At 41.9% G+C, this 23,781-nt stretch overlaps 1 protein-coding gene across 1 annotated transcript in view; it reads right to left on the minus strand.

Annotated features, from left to right (window-relative positions):
- The window catches only part of ITGB1 (integrin subunit beta 1), a 46,511-nt gene extending 26,349 nt beyond the window's left edge, over positions 1-20,162 (minus strand). The window contains 4 exon segments of the mRNA XM_076331837.1: positions 19,889-19,947; positions 19,950-20,029; positions 20,031-20,089; positions 20,091-20,162. Coding sequence (XP_076187952.1) covers positions 19,889-19,947; positions 19,950-20,029; positions 20,031-20,089; positions 20,091-20,162 — 270 coding nt within the window.
- Between the last annotated feature and the right edge of the window lie 3,619 nt (positions 20,163-23,781).

Below are 23,781 nucleotides of genomic sequence, written 5' to 3' on the forward strand. Positions count from 1 at the left end.
AGGCCCCCTCCAAAATATTTTTCTCGGACCCTTCAAAGGGCATTTTACAGCCTAACTTTGCACCTTATACTCCAAACTAGAAATTTCCTCTCACAATATGTAACATAAGTCATCCTTGATATAAACTCAGCCCCTTTTTTCTTCTTTAAACAACAGAGAATTAATAGGTACCATCTTTAGTAAAGAAAAAACACTCTACCTTTTGTTCAGTGCTATAAATCTTAATAAAAGCCTGGCAGAAAAAATAAATACATACAAACTATATAATCTACATGCCTTATGAGACAAGATTTGAATGCTCATAAACCACAATTTAAGGTTACTGACTTGTCGTTTTCCTTAATTATTGGTGAGACTTCACTTAGTACTCCAGAGATAGGATTATGTTCTATAAATAGGTTTCAAATAGACCATTTTTCTCTAAATTTTCTTCTACTCTAATAGCAGGTAGTCAGACAGGGTCAGTTGTCATATCTTTTAAATTTTGGTACTATTTTAAACTCCATTTCTCTTTTATTCATTATAAGAATTCTGAGAACTTGGACCCTGGCAGCCAATTTGCTTGGTCATCCTAAAATGTTATTGCTAATTAAAGCCCTTCCAGTCATCCTGGAAACATCAATATTCTTAACACCTTTTTGTTCTAAAAAATATCTTGCAATACAGCCAAGGAAAACTGAATTTGGCAGAGACTTTTAAAATGAACCTGTCATTTTCTAGAAGATGTACTATTATTCATATAAATTAGCAGCAAAGTGAGCAATGCTTAAATAAGCACAGCAGTTGAGCTTTGGTTTTCCCACACTGATTTAGGGTCATTCATAATTGTTTCTTTGCACATCCAGCCAGACCTAACAGAGAAGGGATAGCTGCTCCAAAATCTGGTGGGGAAGGTTTCAAACAGAAGCCAACCCTTTGCTAACAAATTGTATCCAACAACAGTATTATATGGTTCATATTTTTCTGATAAATCATTTTGGCCCACTCTTTAGTGGATGCTGTAGCCAGAGGGCTGGGGGGAGTTTAGACATAGGAGAATTAAGAGAATTTGTTGTGGAATGACTTTGCTAGATGTTAGACATATGCACGTAAGAAATTACTGATTAAAAAAACAAAGAAAAAATTGAACTGTGAATTATACCTTACTTAACTTTTGAGCATTACTTATCTAACTCCAATTTTTCCCTCTGCCCGTCGCTGCAAAGGTGATCAGTCCTTCATTTGCAAAAATTCTCTTTCATGAACACTCTTATTATTAAGTCCCCTCTATAAGCAACCACTTAAATCAAACATGCGCAACCATGAACCTTGATCAGAGGGGAACCATGACCTAACAAATGCAAGTAGGTGGAAGACACATGAAGGGATTGAATCAAGGTTAGAGAAAGAGAGCAGTTACATGGTATAGAAACACACCTATCGCACTAGGAGTCTGGAGGGCAAAGCCTAACCAGGTTGGTCAACTTACAGGTTCTTCCTTTTTTGGTTTTATGGCAGGTATGTTCTGTGTTTAGCAAACCTTACTTCCCTTCAATGAAAGGATATTTTGTTACTCGAGAAGCAGTTTTGCTTTAAGTACAGCCCAGAACAGGGTGGGGTTTTCAGTAAAAAAAAGACTAAGTTGCTGGCATCAGCTTAATACTGTCTTTTCTGTTAGCCAAAATGAGAAAGTTATAAACAGTTCACCTTTTTAGGGCAGACTAGCAGTGGATGCACAGCAAGCCCATGCAGACTATATAAATAAGTCAGCAAAGATGTGACACAGTGCTAAAACTATGACTAAGACCATTTGGAAGAGAAACGTTCCTGTGGAAATGCATCCGCATGATGAATGTAGTTCTGGGCACAGATTCCCCGTAAAGTTAACAAGGAAAAGGTCCTCTTCCATATATGGCTAAGCCAATGCCTCTCCTAAAGCAAGCCGCCTGCCCTCCGACACACACCAGCTCGCTTCCTTTACCTCCGCTGCTTAATAGCTTTTCCATCTGCTGAGTTTTGGAAAAACTCGAGTAATGATTTGCTAATTTGGATTCAATTCTGATTATTCTTTAATGCAAGCAAAGCGATGCACATCCTCAGCCTCCAAACCTCCTCCTAACCACTGCAGCAGCCTGGTCACAACAGTGTCAAATACATTCTCCTGTAAGTCACTGGTTAGTACTGTGGACTGCCCTGTTGCAGATTTTTCTGTTAAGGGAATAAACCAAAACAAATAACGCCTAACTACACTAGACAGCCAAAGGAAGCCTTTGGAAACCGTTGGTGGAGCTGGAACTAACGCCCGTGTCAGTATTCAACCACAGACGATGGGAACAGAAAAGAACCCATTGTTACAAGAAATAAATGAAATATTTTGTGCAACATTTACATATTTTCTATTATACTTGTTCTCCCCTTTCTAATTAAATCCTTGAAAAATATCCCAGAATCCTTGAAAAAGTGATTTTTTTTTCCCCCTGAAAAAAAGCAACTCAAAGCTTACAAAAGGTAAGCTTGCCAAGAACTGAAATCTCTTTAACAACTATATCACCAGTTGGATCCTTTCTAAAAGGCTGCAAATGGCGTGCTGTTGAAAAACTGATTTTAAAATTATTTCTGCACATTTGTGAACCATACTCTATTTTTGTTAAATATTTTAGGAAGACAAACATGGACATAACCTTGAATGTTTGGACTCGCTGCTTTCCAAGTTTTTTTGCTAACTGTCTCTACAAACAGTAATGCTTGAAGAGAATTTTTTCTTTATAAAACCAGCTTTGATGGAAATCTCTGGAGCTTCTAATTTGAAATGAGAGACTCATTAAGTGACAACAGGAAAAAGGAAGAATTATTTCTCCATAGTGAGACTAATTTTGAATTTGCAAATCAAGTATTTAGCACCTTTGTATTCTGTTAATCAGCTTGATATTTAGAAATTAAGTTTACTACTCCACAGCACTAAAGCCTTTTACAGCTTTTTTAATTTATTTATTAGAACAGCAATTTTCTGTGCAGAAAATTAACTGGGCAAATAGGATCAAGAAACAAATTTAAGAGTTACAGAAACATGAATTCCTTTGAAATGAAATTATCGACGGCTATGCTGCTCTCCTCTCACCACTCTTCAGCTCAGCATTTCACCCCACCTGACACAGGCCACAGTTTATACTGATATTAAGGCAACGTTAGCAAGAAGCTGTTAGGCCACTGCATATTGTTCCACTCAGCCAAGCAGCTCCTCATCTGACCCAGAGCTCCAGCATCCACCAAGCAAATGCCAAGCAAAGGAAAACACTACAAGGCATCTGCCTCTGTTGCATACTGAAGTGTGCCTTGCTGCAAAGCTTTCTATTGAAATACATAACCACGCTTCAGACCACAGGTGAAACATTTAAATATCTAGTAAGAGTTGAGTTGCTGTGCAGAAGCCACCTTTTTGAGGCAATAACCAGACAGTCTACTTACTCACATCTCCACATACCACTCTAATTACACTTATAAACCTAGAAATGAATAAGCAACTCACACTTTTGGACTAGCATTCGTGCTTCCTGCAGACTGACACCTCTTTGCATCAGCTACGTCTTCACGGGTTTAAAGCTTGATTCAGAAATGCTGTATGGAATTGATCCCTCCTAGAGCTGAGATTATGTTTACAGACACTTTCATCTAGTGTAAGGATGGAAAGTCACTTAAGAGAGCTGTCCCATCCTCTTTGTTGATTATTCACCCTTGTTAATCAACCTCCTGGTTGATTATTCTTACTGCTTTCCTTTCTGACCAGTGCTACCATTAGTGCACCACTGAGGAGCGCTGGAGCAAGGAAAAGATCTGGCTGAAACACTAATCCAACAAAGGAAGTGGCTAGTTTCAGCCATGTGCGTACAGAGATGCTTGTCCTGGCATGGCGGAGGTGGTGAGATGGGGATGGAGAAAAAGAGAACTGGGGGGAAAAAAAAAGAAGCAAAGGATACTGCTTCGCAGCCACAGACAGTGGCTGTATGCTGGACTACACTGGTCACACAGTCAGCCCCCACCCCCAGTCATCAAGGCTCTGGCTATAAAAAGAGCAGGAAGAGACTTGTTTCTAAAATAAGCAGAATTAAATAGTCTCTGGAGATGCCTGTTTCAGGACTTGATAGCTACCCTGCTAAAAAAGTTCCTTCTTCCCTCACTCCAGAAGGCTTACTGGCTTTAGCTGAGGGCCACGCTTTTCAGTGTGAATTTTATGGACTGGCAAGAAGAATCCCATTCACATTTTGGGGGGGAGGGGGGGGGGAGGACACAGCAATTTTCTTAACTGCAGAAACCAAACAACCCCAGTGACATAGGACAGCAATTATGGACACTGCAGACCTCTAGGAATGACCAACACCTCTGTAAGCACTCCTGACAGCCAGAACTCCCACAACAGATGTTGTTAATTATAAACCCAAATTTGCCTGGACACGCAACAACTCTAAGCATGTCTGCTTGTACAACAATTGACTGCAAAGCAGCAATTCACTATAAAAGAATGTGGTAAAATGGTATCTTGCTGCTCTGTCTTGAGAGAATTATATTGTTCATAAAGGCACAGGTACAGATATTAAAATGTTTCGCACCAAGGAGTTACTTTTGATTAAAACTTCCAAGTTTGTGGTGTAGATTTTCCAATAAATCTTAAATAAGTAATTCTTCAGTTGTGACCTTAACAGCTATCTTATTTACTTAATCAATGTAAATGTTACTGTAATACTGAATTATAGCTGGAATACACTGCTTGCACAGTAGATTCCAGGACCACCAGATCAAGAAACTACGTGATGCATTCTTCTTCATGGACGTGGAGATTTGGGGTAAAGACTGATGGTTGAAAAGCAATAAATTTTAATCAGAGAACCAAAAACCTTAACTCACCCTGCAAAACTATTTGTTCTCTGGATGTGGACCAGCCCTGTGATGGCTACCCTTCACAGACAGGCCCAGCTCCCAATCTTGCACCATCAGAGATGAGCTGGCACAGTAGCCTCACGCAGGGGAAGTGAACTTGATGGAAACAGTCAAGATATGCAGTGTCAAAAGCAGGACTTTGCAGCACCCCAATCCAAATGAAAATGCTAGAAGTAAGCCTGCCTTCAACAGCCTATTTATCTACCAGCCTACCAACAGCATGGCTTATCGAGACCATGATGTTCCTTCTCCCCCTGGAAACTTCACAGATGTTAACGGAGCAGGTTTTGAACTGCTTGCAGTAATATGGAAAGAATAGGACATTAACCCATATTAATGTGCAAGATAAGAAATTCTTTAGCACTGAAACAGCTTTTACACAAAAAATTCATCACATCAAGACTGCTTACTCAAATTGTGTCCTGAAAAAGCTTTAAGACATAACCACTTCAGCTACCGTGACGCTACAGGATAAAAGAATCGGCAGTATTTCACATTGGACTTCATTTCTCTCTGTCAGTTATTACCTATAAGTTAATGGAATAAAATAAGCACAGTCATCAAATACTCATGATAAGCACTTCCATAACCGCTCTGTTTTAGTGGGGCATCATATGTTAAAAAACATATAATAAACCAGTTAGGACTTAAATTTTAATTACAAAGAGTTAAAAACTACAGGAAACTAATTTTCTGCTTAGGTTTGGGAGACCACTTCCTCCAGTATGGTTATCTGCCACAATTAGTGTATGTCACTGGGTAGTTCAGAAAATTGGGAGTAAAAAAAAAAAACCACCACCAAAAAAACCAACAACACACATTTCTGCATGCCAAACCACAGGGAAACATATCACAATTCTGCATGGAAATGGAAACTACTGCGCCCCCCTCCTATGCTTAATAAGGCAGACACACATACACAGTAACACAACTGGTTTGTTAAGACTCTCAGTTACACTGCATTACTACCCATAGTTTACTCACAGCTCTAAAAAATTTCTCAAGAGATTGAGTCGCTTAAATTCACCAAAAAGGACTGGATTCAATTGGGGGGGGGGGATCAATAAGCGTTAAGATTCTAAAATAGACTTGTAAGTCTGAAACCACTACTGCAAACCCAGCATGGGCACCTGCATTACACCACCTCTTCAGTTGAATACATAAAAATGTTCATGTACAAGTACCAGCGGGCTGAGGCCACAGCTCATGAGAACAGATCTGGAAGGCTGTTCATGGTATCGGCTTGTGTCCCCAGAGTACAGGGTGTTTGTTGGTTTATATAGGACACAGCTGCTTCAAGACAGAACAGCTAAATTCACAAGCACTCACATGGTTTGACCGTATTATTCCTTTTATACAAAATTTATTGATATTTGTTCCTGGATTTCGCAAGAGTCCTCAACTTACTGACAGTTCTAAATAGTGGAATGAAAAGAATTAGGTATTTTTCTGAAAAGTATCTTTTGGTCTTGATTTGAATTACTGAGTGGAAATCCGCCCAAGTTAGGTGCCTGGCTGCAGGGAGCGGGGTGGGGATGGGGATTTTTCTTGAAAGAACACATAAGTTTCCTCTATAATCAGAAAAAAAGAGGTACTGATTTCAGAACAACTGCAGATGATAATGTTTTCTGATATTTAACATCTCTCCACCTTGAGAAAGATAAAACCAAGAGGACATGGTAGATCCAGCTGTGATACAGTTCACATGACAGGGTGGTAATGGTTCCCCGATACTTTACAACACAGAGGCATACCCAAGAAGATAACTGGGCTCCAGTCCCTCCTCAGCCCCAAAAGGTTTGAATTCATATTTCCTGGGAATGCTCTATCAGCCTACAGGATATACTAGTAAGTATATTACCGCTCTTATTAAACCAAAGCTGCTACGCAACAAAAAAATGAAAGGCATGGAGACAGAAAACGAGCTGATAAAGTTTTGACTCGTTTTTCTACTGAAACACTCAGATGGCGGGAGGTAGAAGAAAGATGTAGGTGGGGGTTCTAGATCCTGTTCCCTGTAATACCTATAGAGATTTTACAGCATATTGTCAATGAATAAAAGCAAAGAGAGTCTTGGGACCATGATTCGGAGTATGAGCTTTATTTTTTTCTCACCAAATGCCCTAACCTGTAGGAAAGTGAAGGGAAACAGGTGTATGTTCACACTCAGATACAGAAGAGAGCCTCAACTGCAAACCTCCTGTATCATGCATGACTACTCTGACCAGCACACACTGAGCTGAAATCCCTCTCTAATTGCAGACCTGACCAATCTGAACTGTATGGACTTCTCTACGGACTTAAAGAAAGCTAATGCTCATCTTCACACAAGCAACTATAGGCAGCCAGGGAGCTTCTGGTAAACAAGGAGAGACCTACTGAATTTAGACTTCTATGGAACATAGCAAACTTATTTAGGCAAGATAGATTACATACCATGTTTTATTTCATGGCACTGTATTTCTATACGTCTTCATTACAAAATCCATTGATGACAAACTCCTGCAACCAGCTGCAAACCTAAATAATACTCGTCACAAGCAAAACCAAGTTGTGTAGTAAATTGTAAAGAATACTAGTGCTGCTAAAGCCTACTCAAATAGAAATATGTTATGAAAAGACAAATTAAGAAGTCACACAAGTCCAGATTTCATGCTTACGACAGTGACAGAAAGTAAAAGAATGAGAAAAGATGTTCAGGGACAACTTGAAGATGCTGCCACTGACTAAGAGCCTTCACCTGTCAAGTCAGCAAACCCCAAGTGCAACCTTGATCTCTTCCCTTTGTTCTAATGCCTTTCGGAGAGCACTGCGGTGCGGGCAGGACTAACATTGGTTAGTCAGCACCACTTTTGAAGTAGGGACCTTTTTTCAAATAGTGTATGTACATACTGCCATCCACAGAAGGTTTATAATTCATGACTAGACCTCCTTAGTACTTCCATACCACCAACAATTATTAATTTAAGAAGAACACTTTGCTGTATTAACCATCCTTGTCCCTAGCTTGGTCCTAACACGGACAAAAAGATTATTTGTATAATGTTTTCTTGACCTGTTGAATCATAATTTGAAGCCAAAATTCCACAGTTTAGGAGTTGCTTTGGAAAGCATCTTGATGCTTGAAAGGCAAGTAGTACTTTGACACAGCTCATGTGAACAACCAACGTGTGTATGATCACCACATATAGGAAACCATGTAAGAGCTAAGTGAGGTGCTCTTTCGCATGAGAATATTATTTTTTCCACATAGGTTTATTTAGATATTTTTATCAGGCAATTATCCACAGACTGCAATTTATAGGGTAAACTCTGGCAACTGTATTTTGGAAAACTAGACTAACAAACAGGTGTATTGTGCTTAATGTTCAACATTAAATGAGGAGAGAAATACAACTCTGCGTATTCTCAAACAGAGCAGGCAGAGGCCTGCAGCTACATCTAATTAGAACACCAGCAATATGCTTTTACTGTTTATTACCTACGGCTTGTACCTAGTTTCAACTAAGAGATTTGCATCGTTTTCTGAAAAGCCAGTTTGTAACTACTTCTTTCTACTCTACACCTCTCAAACTATTGTGCTTACTAAAGTACGGAATAAAAAAGCAGAACACCCCACCACCACACACCTGCACTCCTCTCTTTCGCTAAGAAATCCCATATTGGTGCATCCTGCCCACAGAAAGCTGGGATTCCTACAAGGACATTATGAAACTCCTCAAATTTTAACCGAGGACAAAATAATAAAACCTGTTCACACACTGCTTATGCTAGCATGCAAGCACACCACAAAGACAGCACCTCTCTAAGGCTAAACAGCTAACACACCAAGCCCACCGGTACTGATACTGTGGTTGAAACTAATATTTTCTGTATCTACAGCAGCTTCTATACATGTGAACCTTGAAAGCTTCCTCTTTAAGGATAAATATATAATGAGGACATGTAAGTGTTAAGAATCAAAACACCTCTTTTTTTTCCCCTTAGAACTGTCACTGTCAAAAATATCTGTTTTCTGTACTCTTGCCAACAGAAATTTCCAGTAGTTCAAGTCCATCACAGCCTTAATGACTCAAAGCACATTGTCTCCATGAATTTGTAAGAATTCTCACTGTACCAAATCTCACTGTTATCAGCAGGCATTTTTCCATAACAAATATTTCAGGGTTTTCGTTATTACAAGCACCTCTTTACACAGTTGTGATTAAAACAGAGGGGGAAAAAAAAAAGTCTCTGTTGTTTCATCACTTTTCAAATGCTTTTAGAGCTGTCAGTCATTTTTGCCATAATAATTTAATTTCTCCTCTTGCTTAAAATATGACACTTTTTTTTTGGCGAGGGAGAGTGTGAATTGAATATTTAGCCTGTTTACATAGTTCTTGCTAGTCTACAAGACTTCTTGATTAAGTTTAGCATTTCCATCTCTGACAGATTACAATCAGGAATGCCACATAACGATTTAAGCCATTCTAGTAGAAAACACGGGTGTCTGTTCCTTGTGGTAGTATTAAATTCCCACACACTCTGCACCACTTACTACTCCCATAAAGAGACTATTTAATTTTGTGCAACCTAAGCCTCACATTCATCCACACAGGGGAAAATGAAAAGTTTAGTTAAACATATAAATATAGCTCTTACATAGCTGACTGTAACTGATGCTTCCGAGGTTGTACTGGCTTAGTAATATCCACGACTGTCACAATGTCTGGCTAAATGTACTTTAATCCAAGCTTTTCTTTTAAAGGAAAAGCAGAACAGTGGCATGTACATTCTTAAGTAAAAAGCTAGAGAATTTCAGTTGATACACTCTCTCACTGACTTATTTCTTTAAGAGAAAACAGTTGCAAATGTCTCACTGGCTATTGCTGTAGGTACTGCAGGAAGCCAGAAGCTGGCACACCACAAAGGGCAAACTCAGCGGAAACTCCGTTGTTACATGGCAGTGTTCACCCACCAGTAGCTATCATTAACACTCAGGGTACAGTTTCAGCAACCAAAACCAAGATGAAAGCTAACTGCTGCTGAAAGGAACAGCAGTGCTACAGCATCCTCACCTCCAAAAAAGCAACCTCTGCCCCTGCACTCCCAACTCGTGGACCTCCCCCACCACTGTGCCAAGCCAGCTCCACTTGCTGGGCTGGCAGAGCGATACTTTGAGTCATCCCTTTCCCCTCCACATTGAAACCGCTTTCTGTAAGCCTCAGCGAACTGAACCAGACCTCCACATGGACAGAGAAGTGCTGAAGAAACTTCTGTAAAGTGGCAGGTGGCTGTCAGACTGATTGACCTCCGAAATTACACCGTGCTCTTTGAGTGCTGCTAAACCAGCCTAAATCCAGGCTGTCATAGGTCCACCTTCCTTCTCTGCTGGCCTTGGGTGAACTGCTTATGAATGCTCTGTAACACAGCCAGCCAGTTTGGGGAGCTATTCTGATTTTATTTTTTCCAAAAGGTTATTAGAATAAATTAGTTCACCAAAAAAATTAAGACAAGCAAAGAACAAAACACTGAAGGTTTTTCGGGAGTTGTTTTTGTTGTTGTTTTTGGGGTTCTTTTGGGTTTTTTTTTGTGGGTTTTTTTTGTTTAATTCAGGATTTGAATGGCAAGTACATAGAATAATGCTTACAGATAGTATCCAACTATTTAATTGCAAGTTTTTTAAAATATTCACTATTCTAACACAATTTAGAATGAGACTTGTACTGAAACAACTCTCATCCTCAGCATACTTTCAACATTGGGCAAGTGGTCAGGAAAATGAACATGCAGAAATAATAAAAAACTGGTCAACACAGAGAACTACTTACAACCTTATAAACCTGTATCTATCTATGAGATTTTTTAATATATATGTAAAATATATATAGAATTAAATATGTATGTTATATATATTTAATATATATAAAAAAACCTAATGATGATTATTAATTCAATGGCAGTGATAACTGGCTAGGTGTAAGCACGCAGTGAAACAAACAGTGGACTTCATCCAGATTTTAATCCTGAAGTTTGAGCACTTGCAAAAAGCTCACCAATCTCAGGAAAAAAATGACTTCAACCTTAAAAGACTTTTTTTTTTTTTTTTTTTTTTTTTTTTTTAAACAACAGACCCATCACAAAGTATTTTATAAAAAGCAGTACTTGCCTGAACAACCTGCCTATTAATACACTTCTGCTTTCCAGAGCAGGATTTTAAGCCTGGAGTCCACAGGCTGCTTCTAAGGGGACGGCAAAAGATAATAAAAGACGAGGTTTCTCAAAGTAGCCAAGCAGATCTACCAGTTTGCCACTGCTGAACGGAGACAGCTCAACTTCTCCAGGCCCTAAAATCCCCCACTTTGCACCCTTCATCTATCTGGTGCCAACTGTGGCCGATACTTTCACCTCTTAACTGAGATGGTGGAACAAGCTGAGCAATAACTCCTTGCTGAGTTATTTCTCACCTGATCTAACAAGCTACAATGGATTACTCAAGTCAAAAGAGCACTGAAGCATGCACGAGCAGATGCTGTGAGGTTCCTCACAGTTTATGCCAACTTATCTCTGGACTACCACAGTCCCACATTCCTCTCACTATAAGCTCCACATTTTCCTATTCCTCCCCTTGGTCTGAAGCGTGTCACTAGTAATGCATATGGTCACCCAGCTGAAACAGCTGATCTAGCTGAAAATTAATTTTTTGCCAAGCTATTTTTCAACCAGATCAGCTACTTGAAGGACTTACTCTACAGCCTTATGAATTCCACTGCTGATACAAGGAGGATGGCAAGACTGCACAGCTACAGGCAGGAGGGACAGTTAAGACCTACATTGGCATAAACTGCTGCAGAGCCATGTTCCTACAAAAATAAAACACATTTTTAGTTGAATTCATGGTTCAAGGGCCACTGGAACATTTTACAAAATATGAAATTCAGGTAAATTTGAAAACCACTTGTCTACTGCGGAGTTTTGAGTTATCACTAACGAGTGAGCTTTTTTTTTTTAAACTCTGCAGAGACATGGTATCAAAATTGCTTCCAGCTACAAGCAAATGTTAATCATGTTAAATACAGACATTATTCATTTAGAAAGTGAAACTGCATTGTGAATTATGCACCAAAAAGAGCCAGTATCTGTGCAAGCTTTTTTATTACTATCTAAACACTCTCCAAATTGGTCAGCTGGCAGCGATGAAAATGCTGGCAGCAATGTTACACACTATAGTTACTCTTCAGTGCTAAAGTTGAGTTTTTCACTGAAACTGGTGATATCAGCAACATGGCGATGTAACATTTTAGTCTAGCTTTTGAAAATTATGTCAACAACAGCTGTAGTGGAAGGAAGTAACAAATACATAGAAAAAAATGTTTATCACTCTTTATCAATTTTATGTTGCATTTTAAACAACCTATAGCTGATATCTATAGTATGTTCTTCCAAAAAAGGAAATTTGCTGTTTCCTTTTTTACGCTCAAGTCCACACCCAGGAAAAATTACACTGAAATTCTTGAACACTAATTTCTCACACAGATTTGTATTTGCATAGAAATTGCAAAAACAGCACAAAAAATTATTCCCCGTTTTTGAACTGTACAGTAAAAGCAAAGAACAAATATTGTCTCCTAAAATGTTACACTTACAGATGCTTTGGAAATGCACGTAGGTTACATTCACGCACAACTGAAAGACAGATTTTTAATCTATTCTGACACAAAACCAGCAAATTGACATTTCAAAAGTGGTCAAGCCTTTTATTCTATGCAGATGGGCTACAGTACTCCTTTCAGCATCGGGACAGTCTTTAGCTAGCACCAGAAAGTGAGCACATTAACATATACTAAATACAACCTTGCAAAAACACAAAAGGAACTTCAGAGAAGGTTAGTTCCTGACTTTATCCCATGCCCACCAAAACTAATTTCCTAATACACAAGAGAATAAAACATCAATCTAATACGAAAAAAATCCAGCCAGAACACACCGGCAGCACATAATCAACCTTGCTTACACTAGTCAATCTCGCAGATGATGCTAGCAAAGATTTCCTCATTTCTCCCTTTTATTATCAGAAGAGGGAGCATTTCACCTGCTCACTGGACAAGCACAAAGTCTTCAGCCACTCCACTCCACCGTATTATCAGACACGGTAATAATAGAAGTCATCCCAATGCAAAATTTAAACCCAATTTAATGATAACCAACTACTAAAATGTGTCATCTTTTGATCCCTGGAGGAGTGCTTTTTATTTAACATCAAAAAGATTACGTTCTTTTGTATTTATCTCCACTTCAGAAATAGGCTTTCCTTTTAGCTGTACCCATCTTCACACAAAACCCTTTTACCTAAGATGTGGAAAATCAGACAGCTGAGGGTCTAGGCAGAGTTTGCATGTTGCCCAATTTAATACTTGAGCAACTGAATCTGCAGAGGATGCTGGCCAAGCTACTAGAATGCCAGGTCCCTCAAATGACCTCCTATGGTCCCTGATACGCTCCTGACACTCAGGTTACCCCACAACTCACTGGGAGAGCATCCTGCGATCTTCTGCTTTATGGCAGCGCAAGGCTGCAGATCACTCCCGGCGGGTCCTGCCAGCCTACAAAGATACAGAGCAGATGATGACAGATCAAACGGCTTTGCAGAGTAGCTAGCTGCACAAGAAGCAGATGCAACTCTCGGTACCAATGCCAGAGGTTAGCACCGCGTTAAGACACACTAAACTACAATTCCACCGAAGAAAATTAACAAACCCTAGAATGACAGCTTATCCTCCTTTTTCCTTTGCAAAAGGGAACGGCCACCGCATCCTTATCTCAATACTTATTTCAAGGTCAAGATTATGCCAAACCAGACATCCCGGTCTCAGGTTTGTTTTTCAAAACCACAACCTCAGGGACAAAGTATGCATTAATATCCAAGATACTACCTTTGACTCACAGTATCACCATTTCCTAAGTGAAATACTGACTCTTTCTAAATTAATCTAATACAATTATTTTTCTTCTCTTTTAAATAACCACAAATCAGTCATCTTTGCATGAGGGTAAGTTCAGTGTTTCAGTTCAGCCCAATATATAATTATTGTTTTTCATTCTACCACAAAGAACAAGAAAAGATGAAGAAAGCTTTCACTTTTTCCGTTCAGCTTCCACATCAAAAGTGTCTTTACTTGCACAGCTCTAAAAGGTAGAAAATTTATTTGTTAATAGCCATAACAGAAAACTAACTACGTGTGAGTACTTGTATGTAGTATGCACACTACACAGAAATTTATAGTTTAATACAGTAAGAATCCATATAAACAATGGCTCTCCTTCCTGCTTATACACTAGAATGTACCAAGAGCAGAAGTTAAAACTAAGTTAAGTCAAAACTAGGACTAAGTTAAGCGTAAGTGATCTTGTACAAAACACGAATCAGAAACAAGTGAACTGCAAACATTATGTTGATCTTTTTGGGGGAGAAAATACTGGCACTAGATATTGTATATGTTATAGTTTATGAGCATTTTAAGAAGAATCTGCACTTAAACGCAGTCTTACAAATTAGAAGTTTAGGGAAAACGACTATAAACAGAAAACTAATGATTTGTTGGCAGAACGCGAGAACTGCACTAATTTATCAAAGATACGCAAGACATTTTTCTGTGGGAGAAAGAACAGAATGAAGAGGATGGTGAGAGAACACCAGTATCTTCTTAGCTCTTACTAGCAATAAAAAAGTTAAGATTCCAGCCTCAATTTTGTTACTCAAAACTTCCTCCTCTAATAAAACCCACAAGAATACTAATGGTATTTTGCTGCTGCTGTTGGAAAAGAAAGCACATGAAACTGTTTTTAAGACAGAAATCATCTTTCATAACCCTTTTTGCAGCTGACTGTAAAGAGAAATTGAGAAAGATACAGACAAAAATATCACTCTAATATATTAAAGAGCCTTTACTCAGTGACACCCCAAAGAGGATTACAGGTCAGATAGGAATCCTATTACCTTTCCCAAAAGAAAATATTAATATTATAGTCTCATCAGGCTACTTTCCCTACCATGTGCTTGGTTATGTGCAAATTTTGTACTAAATTAATGACTTTACCATCTCTGTGAACATCTTCAATCTGTTAATGGGAGAATACCATAGCCTAGGAGGTCCACTAACCACTCTGATTAGTCTAAGAATAGAAAAGTAAAAGAAGGTGGTTATTACAAAAATACAGGATGTTTAATAACATTCTGCTAAAGAGAGCACCCTTAGTACTGAAAAAGACAACTGTACTATTTAGTGATGCATAACGAGGTGCCCAGTGTCTCATTTTGCATTCACGTAAGTCAGAATTTTCATCTTCTCTGTGTGACATTCCCAATGCAAGCTTTTCGGCAAGCCTACACACGTCTCAAATTAGGCTAGAAACTCATACAGCCTGTTATGAACACAGCTAAAGCACATGACAATTTCTTACAATGAAGCTATATATACTTTTTACTGGTACTTACACTACTAATCCACATGGTGGGAGAGAAGAAAGTTTAGAGAAAGGTCTCATCATATTTATCCTGACTTACAGTTTTAACAGTTCAGGTAACTGGGCCACGCCTATGCAGGACAAATTAGGGGAAAAAAAAAGAAAAAAAAAGAAAAAAGTAGAATTTGTCTTCCCATTTGTGGGTAAACACAAAAATGACTTTGTAGGCCACCTGAGAAACTCCATAACCACGACAACTGACAGATACTGGTCAATATTGTGGTCCACCACGGTTACTACATGGCAAGTAACGTCTTCCTTTTCAGAAAGTTGGTGACAGAATACACAACAGAACAGAGCAACACAGAGCAAGGAGGAACTACAAAGAAAAAAGGAGATGGTATCGGCCACCATAAATGACAACATTATTCAGCATTAGAACTAACCATCAAATCTCAATTTTTTGACACAAAAGGAGCCCTAAATCAGACCGAGATATGCCAGTGTCTGTCCAGGAGACAGAGACGCAGAATTTGTTCATCTGTTCATGACTGTGTAACACTCCCTCTTGAAAAACAAACATCCTCTTCAGAAACAACAGCTAACCCTCCCCTACACCGAAAACTCATTTTCCTGTAAAGCTTTGAGATGCATGTGTTTGTATAAAAAACACCCATGCACACACACACACCCCCCAGAGCAGAAGCCTGAAAAATCTCGAGTCATCTAACCAGCAATGTTAAAACTGCTAATGAGAACGCTACTACTAGTAAGTGCCTTCAAAACAAGGCGAGTAGAGCAAGTGGGAACAATTTGTAGAATCAGCAATATAAAGACAGACGGGAGATGAGAGGTAGGAAAACATGGACTTAACTCAGTTTTCTGCTGCTGGGAGACAGTAAATTTTCTACAGGGCACAGAATGTAGCAGATGACTTAAAAATCTAGTCATAGGGGAATAGTACACATACTGGCAAGTACTTTTTAATGACACTTCCAAAATAAATCTAATTACATATTGCCTTAATTACATTTTTAAGAATTATTTATGTAATTGCTTTATGAGCTCTACCAATAGATCCCGAGGAACTTAAAAGGAAAAAAAAAAAAAAAGGCACTTCCAACAAGGATTCCCTCTCAGAGGGCTAACTGCAGCACCTAAGAATTAAAAGGATGCCAAGGGGATTTGCCATCCTAAAAAAAAAGTTGGAAAGAATAAATCACTTTTAAGTTCTAGAAAAGCAAATGAGGGCAGTATAGGCTCCACTACTGCCAAGCCTGGATTCCCTCTTTTCTCGATCTAACTAATATCTCTTCCAAGTGCCATGTGAGGAGGCATGAGCAATCTTAAAGCTAGCTAGCTTGCCACAGTTAATACTGATTAGGAAAATCCCTGCCTGTTTTAACTTCAGTTTTGCAATGTCTCACTGATTATAATAGTCTCTCTCACATGGAAGGGGTACAGCATATAGGAAGAGGAGGTCGGGTATACCAACTGCCAGCAAAGCTCCATCCAGCCTCTACCCTTTCCCCCCAAAAACCCACTCCCCACGCCATGCGGTGGGTGCAACTAACAGAGAACAGAAGGTAGAGCAGCTCACGCATCCACTCCCTACGTGCAACGGTGACACGAGTGAAGGCCGCACCAGGCATCACAAGCAGATCTGCACTGAAGAAGCCCAGGATGGAGCCTGTTCGAGAACTACAGCATTTGATGATGGCTTACAAAAAGGGTCCCATCAAGAGGGGGTACTTCAACAGCCTGTTTAACAGCAGTCCTGCGCAATCACAATCAGAACCGTTTCTGAAGGCCAGGTTACCAAGAGCCATGGACAGCCAGGAAGCCTGTAGCAGGCTGACCAGAGGGCTGGGAGAACCACGAGCTAAGTGTGCATCATATCACTCGACTAAATCAAGAGTGGGTGGAAAGGTAGGTATGACAACTATTTACAAACAACTGAAGAGCATTCATACCAGTGGCAGCGACAGAATTATATTCAGGGTAATGGAGAACACAGCACGTGTCTGCCCCATGTTTGCATCGCTCTCCCCAAGCTTGCCTTTCTGCTACCAGTTACCTACTTCCTGAGCCGCTCGCTATAGCAAACAAGCTCTTTTCAAAACTGCACCATAGCAGAGTTACCCGAAGAGAAGTATAGGGAGGATGGTTAAGAGCAGAGGAATGAAATCATGAATCAGGAAGAAAGAACAGCAGGAAAAGTTTCCGGACAGTTTGTTTTCAGCTGTGGGAATCACTTCCCAAAGGAAGTGGTAGAAGATTAACCACTTCAGTCACTTAAAACTCAAGACAAAACACTAAAATTTTGCACTCACATCAGAAATTCATCTGATTTGATGAATTCTAGAGAAACACACATCCCTCCAAACCAGTCCTTCACAAGGGTGGGCATAACTAGGAACATGATGCAGATCGGATGACCGAACGTACAGAGCAGAATGAGCTCCCTGGCTGCACACACAAAGAATACCAGATTTTTAACTGCTGACATTTCATTTTGAAATAAGTCTGGTTCATTTATCACGTGGCTGGCAAACAGATACAGCGCTTACCAGCTCCAACTTTGTTTAAGGTAAGATTTCATTCTGCATGCCTGTCAGGTTTGCACCTTTCAGCTGAAACATCTTTGAAAAGGACAAAAGTTGAAGGTGTTCACAACCTAAACTTGCCTTGTCTTGCCTGCCTATTGCCAATGGCTCACTGGTTTTGCAACCCTTATAAATATAGCCTTAGGCAGGCTTGCAAAATGCTACTTAATCATTTGCCAGAGGCAAGCAATATTTTTTGTGACAGGAGAATGAATCATCAGTTTCATCACCGGGATGGATGTGGACAATGAATGTCCTCACTACTTTTAAAGTCTTGTATAATTTAGTCTAATTTACATCTTTCTAATAGTACAATACTTAAAAAAAATAAAAAAAAAGCAAGCTGCCACCAAGTCACCTCATTTCATAATAGAAAACTGATTTTTCTCACTCTACCACCATCACCTACCAAATGATTAATGTGCCAGGAGTACAGATTATCTAAACCTGTTTTCGCATACATAAAGTCCTGCTTCATTTCAACACTTAAGCACACACGCAGCATTAGCCATAAGCAGTTCCACTAATCTAAATGGAGACAATTCTTACTCCTAAAGGTTTGTGTGTCTTGGCATGAACAGGACTGTAGCACCAATGGCAAATCTACCAGAAAAAACAACATTTTCACCCAACAGGTATGTGCACGTGTGTTGGCATGAATGGACTGTTGTATTATACCAAGGACAAATGCAGAAGGAAACAAGAACACTGTTCAGCTTTTTTTCATAAAGAAAAACAGTCACAAAGACTACCTGATGAGTCTAACAAGCAGTCAGACACTTATTCCATAAGATAAAGACATCTGACACGGGCTAAACAGTGAGTCAGAAAGAATTTCCTATCACTTTATGTTTACTTCCAACCATTGGTATAGGAAGGTAATAATATGAGACAAAACATTGCACTCCTATTGCTGTAAGTTATTTCAGAAATCTCCACGTGAAACAGATCACATACAGAGGCCTCACATTCCCACTTCCACTCCGACACAAGCTTATAGCAAGCTGTAAAGGCTCAGAGCCAGCTTAGAACAAAAAAACGCACAAATTTGAACGCGTCGAGCAGTCAAAATGCTGCACTACGATCATGCCATCATTCAAACAGCGAACATACCCCGCTCTCAATGGTTACTTTTAGCCGACTACCCCGCTCTTCATGGTTACTTTTAGCAGACGTGTGCGGGTCAAAAAACTAGATATTCAAGTTCCTGCACTGCCTCACTCCTTACGATCTCATTCCTGTAACTCGCTTCTCCCCCAGCGCCTGCTTCCCGCGGAAGACAAGCTTTCCCACTCCGGTCTGCCGCCGCCGGACCGGGCGCTGAGGGGGACGCCCGCCCTCCCACGCACCCCCGGGGAACCCGCCCGAAACTTTACCCAGCCTAGCGCTGCCCCTTCCCTGGGCACCTCCGGGCGGGAGGCCGCGGACGGCACAGGGCAGCTCTGAGCGGGGCACCGGTACAGGCTTCCACCTTCGTAGAGAAGCATGGGTCCGGGCGGCCCGGCTGCGGGCGCTGCCCGGGCAGGGCCGGACCCCGGGCGGACAAAGGCCTGGCTGGCCCCCACCGGCACGGGAGGCCCGAGGCCGCCGTCCCGCCGCCACAGGAAGCCGCAGGCTGGGCCCGGCACCTTCTCGCCCGCCCGCCGCGCCGGCCCAGCACGAGCACACCGCCCCGGGGCCGGGGCAGGCGCGACGGGAGGCGAGGCGCCCCCTCCTCCGCCCGGGACGGGCGCTGCGGGACCCGCGCCCCGGGGCGGCGGCGGCTCCCGGCGGCGCGAAGCCGTGCTTGCCGCCCTCTGTCCCGCACCACCCGCCGGAGCCAGCCCGGATACCGGCGGACGCGCCCGAGACGAGGCGCCGCGGACCGGGCGGGCACGGCTCAGCCCGCTCCCGGCCGGCTCCAACCCCCGCACCCGTCCTCCCGCTACCTCGGCCATGGCCGCGGCGCGGCTGGCTCCTGGCAGGGGGCGCGCTCCGGCCTGCCTGACTGACTGAAGCTCCCCCTCTGCCCCGGCGTCCCGGGAGCGGGCTGGGCTGGGCTGGGCGCGGCACAGCGCGGCGAGACACCCGGCCTCGCTCCCCGTCCGGCTGCCCGACGCCGCCTCGCCTCCGAGCTGCTGAAGGGGAGCCCGGCGCGGCGGGGGAGGGGAGGGGAGGGGAAGGTCCGCGCTCGGCCGCGCTTTCCCCGCCCCGGAAACACATTCCTCCCCGCTGCCGTCAAGCCCGGGCGGGGGAGGTGCTCTCCGCCGCGGCGGGGTAGGGAAGGCGGGAAGGGCTTTCCCTGCCCGAGGGGAGCTCGTCACCTGCCTGTCCCCCACCTCCCTTCGTGGCGACCGCCAGCGCCTTATTTGGTGGGGTTTTATTAGCGCCCCGGCTGCCTGTCCCCCCGCTCCGCAGCCCCCGTGCGCACCCACCGTGTGGGCAGCGGGGACAGGGCTGCCCCGCGGCTGGCGGCGTTTCCCTCGGCGTTCCGGGGTCGAAAGGCTGCTCGACCCCAGCGCTTCTTCACGGCTGCTCCTGCCCCTGCTCCCCTCGCTGTCTGGTTCCTCCCTGCTCGGCCCGGCGGTGCCCGCGGCGCCGGGACACGCGTGGCCGGGACACGCGTGGAGGCAGAGAGGTGGCTGGGGGAAGGGGGACTGCCTTCTGTTTCCAAAAGCGGTGGAAGTCAATAAGCGATCGATGAGCTTGACGTGACGCTGATGCACTGTCCAAGCTAAGAAGTGGAACTCCCCAAGTCCCTTGGCCAGAGCCTGCTGCTGTTCGGTGCATGCCCTTAGCGTTTTTAAGTGCTCCTTAAAGTAGGTTCTTGGAGGATCTACTGATCAAAAAAAAAAAAAAAGTGGCATTTGACACTTTTTTGGAGGTAAGGAGTTGATGGGAAATGGAAGCTATGGACTCAGCTCTCAGTCATAAAGGCTCTGCCTTTATGCATGGCCACTGGAGCTGGTGTCGGTTCTTATTTTGCTATGATTAACTAAACGAGTGGTGCTGCAAATCGATAATAATTTTTATCGCTTTTCCCCTCCTTTGTTTCTAGCTGCTCTTTAAAGTAAAAAATTAACGATGTTTCTGCCTTACTCAAGCGCAGCCTGTGATTCAACCTTATGTTCCATTTGGGCAGTGCAATTGTTTAGGATGTAGTCTATTAACATAGCTGCATTAGCAGAAGCTTCTAATGCTGGTACAACTATAATTGTAAAACTGTTTTAGTGGTGTTAGAAAATGCGATTGAAATGATAGACTGCTGCTCCAAGCAGCTTCATCAAAAGCAAGCACTGGACAAATGAAGTGGAAGAGAAATAACTTTGACAATCAGAGATAAGGAAGCCAGAGACTATATGTTTCAGCAAGTAAATTAGTATGTAATATTAATACTGCCAGGAACAGGGAAAGAAGCTGCCATAAACCCAAAGTTTTAAAACGGTAGAAATGTATGCCATGCAAAATAAAAGCAAGTGCTGGAGGGATAGTGATCTGCCAAAAATGTAAGAAATTTAAGTACTGGGGGAGAAAAATGACTTTTAGCCAAGGTATTCTTCTCTGCTTCCTTACTGCAGGGAAAAAAGCACATTTTGCCAGAATACGCAAATGGTGAGCAGAAGTCCACTATGGTGTACTGCAAACAAGTGGTGCCAAAAATGTGCCTCCGATTGCTGGGGCTATGAGGAGTAAATAAAACTGCTTAACAAACTGGTACTTCAGTTACTACCCAACGCTCAGCTCAGACATTTGTGTGTCAAGTTGCCAGTGGCTGGCTGTGCTGTGCGATAGGAAATTGGCAGGAAAAAATCTCCCAAACGGCTGAAAAAAGTTCACTGAATTATTTGGCTCCTTTCTGGAGTCCTTTGGAGAGTACAGATGTGTATGAACGCCATTTGTTATTTTCCAACACTTCTGAAGTACTAAAGATGTCAGACAAGTGCTGGAGGTGTCTGAGCCAGCAGACACAATTGCAGATGATGTCAAAATGTTTAATGTAGCATCTCCATACTGCGGTATACATGACATCTGGGAAAGTGAGTGAACATTTTTGCATGGAAGGGCTCAAGAAAAGACAGGTTTTCATGGCTTGAGCAGGCAGCTGGAAGTGTGTGGGTCACTGTTAGGCTTGGGTACCACTTCTGGGAATCCACATCCTTGCATCTTACACAAAATAGGTGAGAAAATGTGACACTGGAGACAGAAGTATGAATTATGTATACTCAGTATGATTTGTTTGATACTGCTGGATTTGCTGTTGTTTTTTTCTGTAATTTTGAGAGATTGTGGTTCTTTGTTATAGGATTTGGGTAAGTAAGTTTTCAACTCTTCCTTCTCCAAGTACTTGCATGTGTCAGACCCGTATAGTAGTTGGAAAATATCAGAATTATACTACTTCGGTTAGTTTAACTTAGTTTTATTGAATTGGCTTAATTACATTAAATTAATACACCATTTTTCCTGATTTTTTTTGTGTATTTAATACCCGGGTTATATTTAGAAGACAATAAGGACTGTCATTTGGTAATGATGCCTTTTGTTTTATATGTAACATATGTTCATTTTCTGTGAACAATGTAAGAAGTAAATTTCTATGCTAGAAATTTATGTGTAGAATATACTGTCACAGGACAGCCAGCAAAGCGATGTCTGCAGATATTATCAGGAATAGTACAATACTTTGTTTTATGATTATTTGCATATCGCATTATTGAAAAATTCACACAAGTAATCAGAAAAATAAATATTTTAGTATTTTAGTTATTGCTTTCAAAGTATTTACAGTATATTTGGCAAATTATATTACTTAGTAGGTAGAGCTGATTTAATTACATGGCATTATCTTTTATACCTACTAGAGTTTTGCTTTAAAACCCCATTGAACAGTATATTTTCATTCTGTCTAGCTATCTTTTAATCTAAGCCATTGGCAAAAGAGGGCCCCAGTATCACAGAAGAGAAGTGGTTGGTGGAGCACCAGTGGTGTGTAGGTCACAGTCTGAGAATCTTTGGCCTATTGTAAGTCATTTTATAGCTATAATATAAATATATATTATCAGCATGACCAGGTTGTGTTGTGGAGGAATCAATCTGTAGCTACAGCTTGCCTTGCAGATACAGGTTTTATTAAAACTTTTACAGAAACACCCAGGAATCCCAAACCAGCTTTTGGTGTGTCCAGTGTTGCATGTGTACAGAGGCCGACCGTGTAAATGGGGGGTGCTCAGCTGCAGCTCGAGGGCTGGGGGTGAGTGTTCCTGTGCCAGGCAGCCGTGCTGCGATCCCTCTAGGTGCCTGGCTGGTAACCTCAGGGGTAAGTGCTCATTTGTGTGCCTCAGGGACCGCTGCCTGGGAAGCAGGAGCTGGTCGGTAGGAGAAGCTGCAGCAGCTCCTACCCAGTTACCAGGGTATTTCCTTGGCTGCAGTTTCCCAGTGGCCGCATGTTGCTGCCAAGCCACTGAGCTCTGAGTTACTAAATCCCACACAGCCGGGGGGCTGTCACCCTGTTCCCCACCATCTCCTACTCCACTGCTGAAGCTTGCAAAGGGTTTAAAGGGAGATACTTTGCATCTGGGGCCACAGTGAGGAGTGCCATGGTTTGCACATTAGCCCCCAAATGCCTCCCATCAGAGCACCCCACTGGGCAGTTTCATAGTCTTACCACCGACTAACACAGGTCTTTTCCCCTTTACTTCTTCATACTGTACTAGATGCCTCACCCACCTCTGCCTCAGGGAGTGTTAATTTAGCTGTACTGCTTCTCTTTCCCAACACACTTTGTTACTGAGAGCAGAGTACTTTCTTTCTCTTTCTCCCGCTCTTCTTCCCTTCCCTCTTCAAA

The sequence above is a fragment of the Aptenodytes patagonicus genome, chromosome 2 (genome assembly GCF_965638725.1).
Source record: "Aptenodytes patagonicus chromosome 2, bAptPat1.pri.cur, whole genome shotgun sequence".
NCBI lineage: Eukaryota > Metazoa > Chordata > Aves > Sphenisciformes > Spheniscidae > Aptenodytes > Aptenodytes patagonicus.